Source organism: Acanthaster planci, linkage group LG09 (genome assembly GCF_054643075.1).
Source record: "Acanthaster planci isolate LZ-2023a linkage group LG09, COTS_SCS, whole genome shotgun sequence".
Taxonomy (NCBI): domain Eukaryota; kingdom Metazoa; phylum Echinodermata; class Asteroidea; order Valvatida; family Acanthasteridae; genus Acanthaster; species Acanthaster planci.
This window is the reverse complement of record NC_141785.1, coordinates 9,385,738-9,398,391: the sequence shown is the minus strand read 5'-3', so window position 1 is coordinate 9,398,391 and position 12,654 is coordinate 9,385,738. Positions and strand designations below refer to the sequence as shown.

The following is a 12,654-nucleotide window of genomic DNA, read 5'->3' as shown; positions in this document are numbered from 1 at the left end:
GTGTGCTTAATGTGTGTGTCGCATTTCCAAGTCCCTGAACCAAATGTCTGTTCTGGAACACCTACATGTACACAAGAATCACGTCAAGGGTCCTTTCTGTGCTCGCATAAAATGGTGATACATGTATACATGTAGAGGCTAAATACTATAAGCAGATGTGAATATGTCAATTATTTTAACATTTACTATTAGAGATAAGCATGAAGCCAAACCTACCACACCACAGATGGGCCCAACTGAATATTTATACAGATTCCAGAATGTCACCATTTTCACAAAAACTGCACAATGTCTTCATGCTGGTTGCAAATTAACCTATATTTCAAAAATTTTTCAGTGACCAAGCTTATGGGTCATTCCATGTCAGACCAACACACCTTTTGACCTCAAGTCATCAGATTTGTATAAAAATTGCTGTGATTGTAGACAGCAATGAAAGATACATATATGCCAATTATTAGAGGAATCCACCCTTCCATGTGGTTGGGGCAGATGTCCAAAATGGACAGTTTTAGCTTAAAAATGTGCCTTTTAAGTTAAAATGAAACATAACTTTCAAAATTTTCATCGCATATTTTATTTGGTATCAAAATAATTGGAAATACATGCTCTTTTAACTGATGATTTGAACATTTGGTTTTATGAATCAAGGGTCATGATGACCTTTAACGGATGTTAATGATGTCCAAAATGGACAGTTTTAGCTTAAAAATGTGCCTTTTAAGTTAAAATGAAACATAACTTTCAAAATTTTCATCGCATATTTTATTTGGTATCAAAATAATTGGAAATACATGCTCTTTTCACTGATGATTTGAACATTTGGTTTTATGAATCAAGGGTCATGATGACCTTTAACGCATACCTTTGACCCATTTTTAAGAAAAGTATCATTAAATTTTTTTAAACAAAATGTTTTGAAAGTATGGTTCCTTCTCTAGTAGTACCCACTTAAATCTTTCTGGGCACTTTAAAACAATAAAGTTATGGCCATTTTTCTGAAAATGTAAATTTTGTATGTAGCCCTAACAGAAGAGTTTGTACTCAAACATTCTGTACCTTGAAATGAAACTAATGAAGCTGCTAGTGGTTTGATACAGAGCAATCTCACACAAGATTATCATTTCATTTGGGGAGCCTGTATTAGGAGCAAAACAGAGGCCAATGTTTTGGGAAGTCAGTGAGGAAATGTTTCTTTGTGTTGACTGGACAAAGTATTACACTTGAGAGCGCCACACTACTTACCCTTGCCTTACCCTTACTTGCCCTTGAACATTGCACAATCACGTTGGAGTACAGTAAGTCAACAGTGTGAGTCTTTCTAAGTGACATAGTGAGCAGTGTGAAAGGATTTGGTGTTGTGCAGCAAGCTTTATGAGCAAAGCAGTAAACTCTTGTGGATTTCAGGTGGGCAACTAGAGGATTTTTGGTAGATATCCAAGATGTATCCTTTAGATATATGGTACTGTAGGATAACACAATGGTCTAGTGTTCAGTTAGAAAATACCTCAATGAGGTGTGTTCTGATGACACCGAACATTACTACCCAAGTGATGATGAATTACTGTGTTTATGTCTTGGATCAGGTTGTGAAACATTAAGCAGCATCCGCAATTTTAAACAACTTGCAAAGTTGTATTCTGCTAATGATCAGCGGAGGTGTTGTGATCCCCTTCAAGTACATGTGAGCAAGGTACATTCCAAAGGGTTGAGAGCAATAACATTGCAGCAGTCCCAAACATATCAACATCTTGGTCTTATACCAGGAAAGAAACTCTGTTGCAGTTGTCTTTTGTCAGTGCTAAGCTTGCCCTCAACCTTGCCCTGAACCTCAAACATCTTCAAGTTCTCATCCATCAGTTATTGATGAACCATCAACTACTGTAGTCAAGCCTATCCATCACAAACACCAATACATGATGTAGCTGCTGCAGCATCAATCTCCTCAGTAAATCAAGCTCTTGAGACCATTGGTGTAACTCCAATCACACGCAAAAAACTTGGAAAGAAGAAGTACCAACAGAGCAAGCTGAAAGCCATTGGAAGCCGTCTTCAATCAACTTGGAACAGTTGAAAGAAAAATTTGCTACAGCTACCAACAGCGAGAAACTTCAGATTCTCACACTCCGACCGAAAAGCTGGAGTATTCACCAAACAATGCAGGAGTTTCAAACTAGTGATTGGATGGCAATTGTTCATTTTTTAAAAAGACTACTTTCATGTACATTTAAGAATGTTGTAATGATTTCACGTGGAATAGAATCGTGCTCATCTTCCTGGCAAAAAAAAGAGCCAATTAGGTCTATTGAAACAGGCTCCGGTATACTTATTCAAAGAGTAAACACATGGTTGGAGCTGTCAAGTTTGTAATCATGAATGTTCCTGCTTGATATTTGTTAAACTGACCCTAAGTTAACATCATTTCTGTTTTTGTTTTCTTCATATGCTCTGTCTGGAATTCTCTCTTCACCCAATCCACGAAGCGGAAACACTGTGGACGCTGATGTTGTCAACCAAGTAAAGTCATTTTACAAAAGTGATGAAATTAGCAGAATGCTGCCTGGCAAAAAGGACAAAGTTTCCATCTGAGAAGGTGACAGAAGGGTTAACTATCAGAAGCGGCTGATTTTGTGTAACTTAGATGAAGCTTACAGGGCATTTGAGGACAAGTATCCAGAAATGAAAATCGGCTTCTCTAAATTTGCTGACCTAAGGCCCAAGTATTGTGTTTTGGCTGGTAGTACAAACTGCAGTGGTACCCATTCGGTGTGTGTCTGTACAGTCCATCAAAATGCAAAGTTGATGATGCATGCCCTTGACATCCCCACTTTTGAATATCCTACAAAACCCTACTCGCTGAAATTACTTGTAATCCTGGCTTTACAGACTGCTTCCTAGGAGACTGTGCCTCATGTCCTCAGGTTGAAGAAACAGAAGATGAGGCTATTGGTGAAATATGCTACAAGCAGTGGATATCAATAGATATGTTAATATTGGAAACCATGACGGCTGGAGTTGATGAATTCTGTGATGGGTTTTTAGAGAAGCTGTTTCGGTTGAAGCGACATGAGTTCATTGTGGATCAGCAGGCAAAATTCCTGGGTCATCTGAAGTCAGAGTTGCAGCCTAGTGAGATTATTGTTCTCGGCGACTTTTCAGAAAATTATGCATTTGTTGTTCAAGATTCATCACAGGGCTTTCACTGGACAAATGAACAAGCAACACTCCATCCATTTGTAATCGACATAAGGGACATTCAGCTTTCCCATTTCAACTTTATTGTAATTTCAAATCACCTCACTCCAACACAGTCTACTGTTTCTAGCGAAGGCTGCATAATACCTTGCAGACACAATGCAAGCACCAGTCCACAAAGTGTACCACTTCTCGGACCGATCCTCTGCATCAGATGATTTTTCATCTGATGCTAAGCGGCATTTCTTTGTCACGTCTCATGGCAAAGTACCTTGTGATGGATTGGGTGGAACTGTAAAGCGTTTGGCTTAAGCCAGTCTGCAGAGGCCCTACAAAGATCAAATCTTAAATGCACATCAGTTCTATACGTGGGCAAAGGTCAATATTCCAGGAATACATTTCAATTACGTGGATACAACCGAAATGGTACAGTGTGAAGAATTCCTGGAGAACAGATTCTCATCAGCAGTGACTATCAAGGGCACTAGACAGCTGCACGCATTCTCTCCACATCCACTTCTGCGATCACACCTTCTAGTGAAACACATTTCATCAGAAATTAGCACGAAGTGTGTGAGAATCATCAAAGAAATTTAAGGTAAGTAATATAATGTTCCATCGTTAATATAGCGATTAAAAGGAATATTGATTGCGACATTGTGTAGTTTAAAGTGGTTTTGTAAGAACAGACCATCTGCGGTTACTAATAACTTCAGTTATTTCATTTCAGGAGCATTTGGTTTGGCAGAACTTCTACCGTTGGAACTTCAAAATTCTTACTTTGTGGATTGACATAACCATAGAAAATGGCCATAACCTTTTTTGATTTTAAAGTGCCCAGAAAGATTTGAGTGGGTACTACTAGAGAAGGAACCATACTTTCGAAAACATTTTATTTAAAATAAAATTAATGATACTTTTTTTAAAGTGGGGTCAAAGGTCACAGGTATATGTCAAAGGTCATCATGACCCTTGATTCATAAAACCAAATTTTCACATTACTAGTGAAAAGAGCATGTATTTTCAATTATTTTGCTACCAAATTTGTAAATATTTGATGAAATTTTGAACCTTAAGTTTCATTTTCACTTAAAAGGCAGATTTTTAAGTTAAAACTGTCCATTTTTTGGACATCTGCCCCGACCACATGGAAGGGTGGATTCCTCTAAAAATTGGCATGTATCTATCTTTCATTGGTGTCTACAATCACAGCAATTTTTATAAAAATCTGAAGACCTAAGGTCAAAAGGTGTGTTGTTCTGACATGGAATGACCCTTACATAAACAAGTATATTACTCATTGAATTCCTTCTAGCAGCATCAAGGTCGAGCAGCTAGATTTGATAATTCTGGATCAAATATTTATACAGAAACCCTTAAAAATTGCTAAATGGGAAGACTGAAAGAGAAAACTTCTAAAAAATGCTGCCTTGCATGTGGCATCCTGACATTTTGTTCTCAATAAACCTACATGTATCCCCAGCAGTGCTGCTTATCATATAGAAGTACAAATATTGCAACAAGTACTATTTTTTTATTAGTATCTTTGGGACACTTTGACAAAGGCTTGTGTTTCCAAAATTAATAAACATCCACAATCTTTATTCTCAGTGAGTGAGTACTGTCATTGAAGTACAAGTACTGTCAAAAGCCATCAAATTTTGAATGATTACATGGCCTACTAGGGAGGGCATTTTTGGGGATCTTGTTATCAACGATGGCTGTCTGGTGCTGCCAGGACTAACAGCAAGATTTCCAGATGATCTTTGGAAATCGTGGCAATGTAATGTCCTGTGCTTGGAGAGGATTGTGGATTGGAGTAAGCTGCCATGGAAAACTTCATCTGTGCTGTGACCAAGGGCTCTCTCTACTCCTTTGCCTGGAGAAAGCTGTCATCACTTTCTTGGAAGGGTTGAGGGTCTGGCTCAAGCCTGGCCGTCGCTTTCGCTTCAACTGTTCCCCATCATTACCATCCTCTTCCGCCCCTTGCTCGGTCCATAACCCCTGATCATAAACCCCCCTGGTTTGCACCGGATAGCCAATCCTACTGTTCACTGCCGGATCGTTGCTCATCCCCTCTGCCTGGCTGCTTGGGGCCAGCGTTGTGGGGATGTCGCTGTCGTGGGCAAACTTGCAAGTGTGACCGAAGCGGCACCTGCCTTTTCGGAACTTCCAACAGATCGTCTTCTTGCCCCCAAGCTCTGCCTCCTTCCCCTGGGTTGAGGTGAGCTTGACGTGCTGCTCTAGAATGGACAGTTTGTGCTGCTCTGCCTGCTCAAATGGGTTAGCATAGATGGAGGAGGACGCTGGCCCTGCTGTTGTCCCCAGCGGTCTGTGTTGGATATCCGTCCCAAACGCACTGGGCAGAGGCAACTTCTCCAGCTCTTTGTCACCCGCGGTATTTGTCTTTGTCTTGGAAGACGTTGTGCTAGTCCTTACTCCTTTGACATCCCCATCACTGTCTGCATCACTGTCTGATTTGTCACCAGTGCTGGCGAGTAGATTTACTCCTGCTGGTGGCTGCAAGCTACAAGACAAAATTTCAAGGCATTACATGTATTTAAATTTTAAAATAATTCTGCAAAGAAAAATTATTCCTTGGTCTTAACTTTCAAGTGAATATAAGCATTTCTTCAGATAAATCATGCTAATGTTATCCAACTGCTTCAGTTTTTAATAGTTTGAGACCAATTTTTGTTAAACCACAATAATGACAAGGCAGGGTAGGCCTAGGCCTAAGTGAATGAACAATTACATGTATGATGTAAATTAGCATCCGTGATTAAACAGTCGCTAAGTCCCTAATTTCAACAACTTTTGGGAAATCTGGCTGGTTTGTTTTCAGAATAAATGGCAATATTTGGGGCATGGAGTCTACATGGTCACTGAACCACGTTTTAATCATTGATGTTTACTGTATGTATTTGATTACTGGGGCCAGTCAGTTACATCACCTACTTCCAGAACTGTAGGTTTATACAAACCTTACAGTTAGCTACATATATGTGAAAACTCACATAAACACATTTTGGCTGTTTTGATTGTGCCAACTTACTCTGCCATCACAGTTATTTGTGCAACAAAATTTCAAACATGCCGTCTTGGTGAAGCTAGATGTCTGATGGGGAGGTTTATTCAGGGGCCTATATCCTCATTAAAAAATGGTGAAATTCTTGAACTTGAGCATTTTTTTTATTTCACCCATCCACACTACAAAAAATCAGCAGCATGTACTCTCAATCACTGTCAGCTGCATGGCAGTTTGATCAGTTGCAATACATACATGTATTACTTAGGCCTACAGCTCCTATCTTTTCCTTCTTGTTTTCCTGTCACCATGGTCACCCAGATAAAAGTCACATTGTGATGGGCCCAATTTGCTTCCATTCCAATGACCAATCATAACTCAGCTTTCATTTTGATGGGGTCAGGAAATCAAAAAGGAAAAGATAGGAGTTTGCACATAGGTCTGGCAAGTACAGCACAATCTGGAAGTATTGTAGGCCTGGTTTAGGCCATAACATTCATGAAAGTTAGCCTGCATGCCAAGCACCGGGAACCGGCCCTCAAATCGTCCAAATCGGTTTAGTCAGCGAAATGTGGTCTTTTGACTGAAGAATTTAACCTAAATAATGAACAAAATAGTAACGATTCACTGAGTTACCCTCTCTCCACTTGCTGAGATTTCTCCGATGAAGTTTCCTCCTCACTTTCTGAATCAGACGACCCATAATCCGCAACCAAAATCGAGGAAGCCATTTTATATGGCGCCCTCTCGAGGGCCAGGGAAGTCGATAAAAAACCGTGGGTCCCTACCGTACCTTCACGTACAGTATCTTTCAATTATAGGCAAAAGAATGATAAATCACTTTAAAAGAGGAGCCATACAAAGGAAAACTAAACTCTTTTCGAGTTGTCCGTTATAGGCTCCTGAGAAGAGTGGAAATTTCACTCGGTTGCCCTCTTATTCGATTAGTTTTTACTCTTTTTAAAGTGGTTTTCACTCTTTTGGAGTGTTGTAGAACTCACTCTTTTTGAAAGTGAGTTTTTCACTCTTTTGCATGTAGAAAGGCTACCCTATAGCAGCGCTGATGGTATTTTTTTTTCATTCAACAGGGGATCCTAAACAACAGGGCCTAGGGACCCCAATTCACCGAGAGTTCCCGATTGACAACAGTATACATGTAAAGTGCAAAACATCATGGGAGCGGGTCTTGAACAAAAGAGGAACAATTGGCTGTCCCCAACGGGCGATTCATGAAATATGCAAATAAGGCAGGCCATGTGCATAACTACCACTGGCTAGCAAAGTTGCAAGCATGACGAAGGTACCCATACATAAAACACGGCCCCTTGCACAACAACTACGGTTGAATGGGTTACTGTGTAAAAGCAACCTAAATAAATAATAATAATAATAATAATAATAACCTCAGGACACTGAAGACGTCATTTAGTTTCAAGAAAATCGTGCTGAAGTATCTGAAAAAGGCTGTCCTAGGCCTATACGGTTTTGATTGACCTCCAACGCGCCAGGTTAAGGTTAGAGTGTTCCTAACTCTAGGATTAGTGCAGATCTACACTGTTGACAATGTTAATGTTGGCGGCCGCTCTTGCAAACTAGTGGTAGTAGCTTGTCTAACTTGCGTATTTCATGAAAGGTCATCCATAGTGCGCCTCCAAGATCAAGTTTACAACGCGTTGACCAATCACAATGCGCGAAATTTGTCGATCCAATTCACATTTGGAAAGGGTCGACAGATTTCGGGCATTGTGATTGGTCAACGCGTTGCAAACTCTTGGACTCTGATCTTCTGTATTAAACTGTTTTTCATTTCTGTTCCACTTGGAACTTATCTGAAAATTTAATCCTGTCTGACACGCTGGAGTCTCGAGAGGGGCAAATTGCAGTAAGGCCCAATTTCAGCCCAAATAGTGAGTTTAGTGCATTTTTTGCATTTTGCATGTGACAACAGGGTATTCATTTAAGCACAATACCGGCCATAGTCATTTTTAGACTTCATTCTTTTTAAACACTACTTTTTGTTATTGTAATCTCTAATTAAAAAAACCATAATTGTACAATTATCACAGTGCCCAAAAATTCTTTGTGCCCTCTTCTAGAATTTGAAATATCAGCGTCACATTTTAATGTATGTATGTACACTGGATTGGGGCTATTTAAAATACTAGCAGTATGCTTGCTTTACAGCCCATGTAACGGCCAACTTGAAGGAGACTCTCTCTGTTGGAGTATTTGCAGCTTAGTGTACTGGAATGAATGCTTCAGTTCCACAGGTTGGTTTGATCCTTAAAACCTCTACCAGCTTACACGCCTCAGTGCAGTTTCCCCATTGGGTTGACCATGACCGCGGGGGGGGGGTGATGCTTATGATACAGCTGAACATCTGTAATTATGCTTGACACTCCTGCAGAACATGGCATCAAAACGGCGTGTTTATTGCTGTTAAAATTTTTCCCTTTTAAGTGCTGTTAAATACTTGTTGATTGTTGGGAAGGCTGAAAAATTCTCCACAATCTGCCCAGATTGTGTTACCTCATGAAAAACAGGGGGGGGGGGTGAAGCAACTGCCCATTCCTCTGGTCAAAAAGTGTGGGAGGGGATACACTGTATGAATGTATCCTATCCCCAAGATTTACATCCATGGTAAAGCCAAAAACGAATGGGTGATGTAGATTCCGATATACAATAAACTTAACTTTTCTTCCCACCAACAGGACCTGGGTGAGTACCGAGGAAACGAAGAATGAGCTATCAACTGGAACCAGCTTCACGGCGGAAATAATCTCCATGAGAACACCACGTCCTTCCCGTACGCCAAGCAGTCAATCTAATTCATCGGACAGTCAGCCTGCCAGACCTACCAGGAAGCAAACCACACCGAACACGCACAAGACCACACCAGCAAACGGAAGCTGTGACAGACAAGGAAACAGGACACAAGTGAACGTACCAGCCATCGTGCTGGGAATCGTTCTGTCAGTAGTACTCTACTGGTGTTCCTCTGGCGCCGCGGAACACTAGCAAAGCTGATTATAAATTTAAAGCCCTCGTAAGTTTGTTAAACGCTTGTGGTTCATCATTAGCCTTTACTTAAACAAACCAATGCTGATTGTAATTTGGTCAATGTTTTCACGCAGAAATAGTCAGCTGTGGCAAACATCTCAACGTCAAAATTAAACGAAAAGACGTAATACAAGCGGAACAGTTAAACACAAATTGTGTCCTCAGTTACGGTCGAGACTTTGCACAAGAATCAAGTCTTCCAACGATATCCCCAATTATTAGATCGTGCCCGTTTGCTAGTGCGCAGTATTCACTGCTGGAAGTTTGAACGGAGAAGTATCAGTTGATTACTATCAATTTTGATTATTTCTGGGGTACCTCGCAATTGGTAGTAATATATATTACCATTTTTTATTCACGCAAAAAGAAAAGTAACTCACAAGGTGCTGAGGTGATGGGTAAGTATTTTCAAATTATTTTCAGGCTCAAGACAAATGTTCTTCGCAAGGGAATTCAAAATGGTACACAAAACTCATTGGATACAGAGCTCTTAATGTACTGAAATAAGACGACGTCCACAATGACACAAATGACATTAACAACGACACGGACAACAACAGCCACGAAAATGACATACTTTGTTACATTCTAGATTCCACAAGAGCACCTCCTTCCGCACCTCTGCAACCAATCAGCAAAGACAACGCGTACGGTCATTTACCGAGGGGCTCAAACGAGCTAAATACGGCAGAATCTGAGAGCGCGAAATCCACGGACGAAGTGGGCAAATACCACTGTATAGACGAATCGGGCGACAAACAGGCGAATAACCGCTACATGAAAAATGGGCGAGGGTGCCTCCCTGCAGTGAAGGCTCAAGCTGGGGTTGGACAAACTCCGGAAATCCCGAGAGACCACGGATGTCTTCAGGTGGATGACACCGAAGCTGCCTCTACGGACCCGCACTACTGTGCCCTCGAGAGTCCAAGCTATGAAGAACGTCTGTATACTCCTCTAAAACAACAACAAAAGGATTCTGAAGGACAAGAACCAACCACTTGAAACGACAGCTCCCATGCGTACGACCACCTCAACGTGGCTGTAATAGGCCAAAGCGCGAAAGAGGGTGCGCACTCCAAAAAGGCATCTGGTTACGAGGAGGTCACTGCCTTGGCACCAGGCGATAATGACGCATGTGAAGCATCCCTATATGATCACCTCGGTAGAGTGGCAGGCAAACGTATTAATACAGGTGCCCCATCGAACATAGACGAAGGTGGTGACTACCAACATCTCGATAACAGTCCTGGCTACGACCATATCACATTTCAGGACAGCAAAATGCCTTAAATTAAGCAGAAATAAAACGAAATAATACACACAACCAACAAAACGAAAACGCAATCTAACAACAGCTTCAACAAACATTACCACCTCCAACCAACCACAACATATGGCAACCAAAACGACGGCTAAACGTCTTTCAGTTTAAGTCAAAATATGACCATTCCCTCGAGGTACCATGAAGGCCAAAATATTCGCTAGAAGATCCCAATCATATCTACGCCTTCAGCGAACAAAATGCAACCTGTTCTATAATGGCCATACAGACTTGTGAATTTGAAAAAAAAAAAAAAAAAGATCGCACACGATCGCACTAAAGCTAATTTGTCTGTCGTATCATATTGTTCCTGCACCGGGTCCAAATCATAGTGTTTCATTATATAACATATATGTTTCTTGTCTGTTTAAATCAGCTCTGTTTATGAAAAAAACTCCTTGCGACAGCATCACGTCATATACAAATCCCGCACACTGAAGAGACTGATTTTGTACAGAAAAGATCACCGAACTTTAAAATGAGTTGTTTGTAATGTTCGCAAAATGTGTATGTATGTTTATTTGCTGAATTTGTGTTTATCGTCAATCAAATTATCTATGTACCCGGCCCTTCAGCTTCATGAAGTGAGAGCCAGTTTTGATGAATAATTTTTCGATGTCAAGGTAACCCCGAAGAAAGGACGAAAATGAGAGAAGTTCTTGACAACGTCTTAAAAAGTGAAAGGTTTTGAAATGACGGGTATATTAGAAATCTTATTTGAGTACGTAAATAGGTGCATTGATTTGGACTTAGGTTCATTGTTTCCTTTGACAAATTTTCAAATGTTCCTTTAATTCTTCTTAAATCTAAAATACACAGGATCAGCGCAAATGTTACGAAAAACAAAATAAATGACTGTGTTCATATTTTTACATTTATGATGCCCCTGTACATAGAACAGTAGGTGGAAAATTGTATTAAAATTTAATTGCACTATTTCTGAAAATTCTATAAAAAGCTTCATCAATTTTTAAATCGTGTTTTCTGCATCATATCTATTATTTTGTTATGAAATGAAATAAGCTTTATCTAACTCATCTGTTTCCAGGCAAAACCTGCATGGCGTTTTATATATTTGATGCAATTATGACATATTTTCATGTAATGGTTTCGTCTTCCAAACAGTATTTTACGCTGATACCGTATGCACTCTACAAGGAAATAGTATGGAAGGAAATACTGAGCATGAAACCAGGGTGTAATTGAAATGGATTCAGCCAGCCGTGCTCCTCTCACATTCGTAGGGTTTGTTATTGCGAATAACTTTCTTTGAGAACCGGTGAAGTACAAAACCTGTGCGCAACAAATTCTAAAGGGGAAAGGTTATGGGCTGATGGTTATTGTTTATTCAAATCCAAAACGATCAGGGAAATGGCGAGAGAGCATTATATTCAGAATTTCGGGTTATATAGTATGCAGGACCATGTTTAAGTACGGTGTTGACTCATGAATTCTCTCATGCAGCCAAACTAAATTTCAACCTATGAAACATGTACCTTTATGGGTGAATAATAAACTTAGTTTTCATTAAAATCACTACATGCGATAAAGAAAGAGTATTCTGTAACTAACCCAGCCGTGAACAGTCACAACGACACATGTTCCACGGCTGATCGGGGGAAATGACACGATAGCCTGTTGTTTTATCCATAGTCGGCCTGATAGAATTTCCCCATTGTACCCAAAGACCGTATTGAGTGTAATGTTAGTACGATTGCATAGCATAATTTGAAGTTGTAATTTTCAGTTGTATTTGTCTGCGATTACATAGTGAATTGAAATATCACACCTGCATGAATGAGTTTAATAATGGAAATTTACTTTTTGTCATATGCCATCATTGTTTCGCTTACATGCAAAGGTGAATCTTGGGTAGATAAGACAGCATTGGTGTTGATAAAACAGGAAAGAGACATGTGAAAATGATATTAATGACAGATGTACAGGCTGATAGCTGGTTATGAAAATATTTCCTGCCGCACTTCGCAGGAATGCCGAGTTGCTCGGTTCCTGTAAATATGAAATGAAGAGTGAAACTCGGTTCCTTTTT

General features: G+C 40.1%; 1 protein-coding gene and 1 long non-coding RNA gene across 2 annotated transcripts; one reads left to right on the top strand and one right to left on the bottom strand.

The window, feature by feature from the left end:
- Positions 1-4,776: 4,776 nt before the first annotated feature.
- On the bottom strand, positions 4,777-6,992 carry LOC110989918 (uncharacterized). Its single transcript, XM_022254617.2, has 2 exons — positions 6,860-6,992; positions 4,777-5,722 (listed from the first exon to the last, which is right to left on the bottom strand). Exons 1-2 carry the CDS (start codon positions 6,952-6,954, stop codon positions 5,035-5,037), a joined length of 783 nt encoding a protein of 260 aa, XP_022110309.2. The 5' UTR covers positions 6,955-6,992; the 3' UTR covers positions 4,777-5,034.
- A 228-nt stretch (positions 6,993-7,220) lies between these two features.
- Positions 7,221-12,406, top strand: LOC110989919 (uncharacterized). Its single transcript, XR_015426521.1, has 3 exons — positions 7,221-8,493; positions 8,935-9,269; positions 9,876-12,406. It is a non-coding gene; the product is annotated as an uncharacterized LOC110989919 (long non-coding RNA).
- The last annotated feature ends 248 nt before the right edge of the window (positions 12,407-12,654 follow it).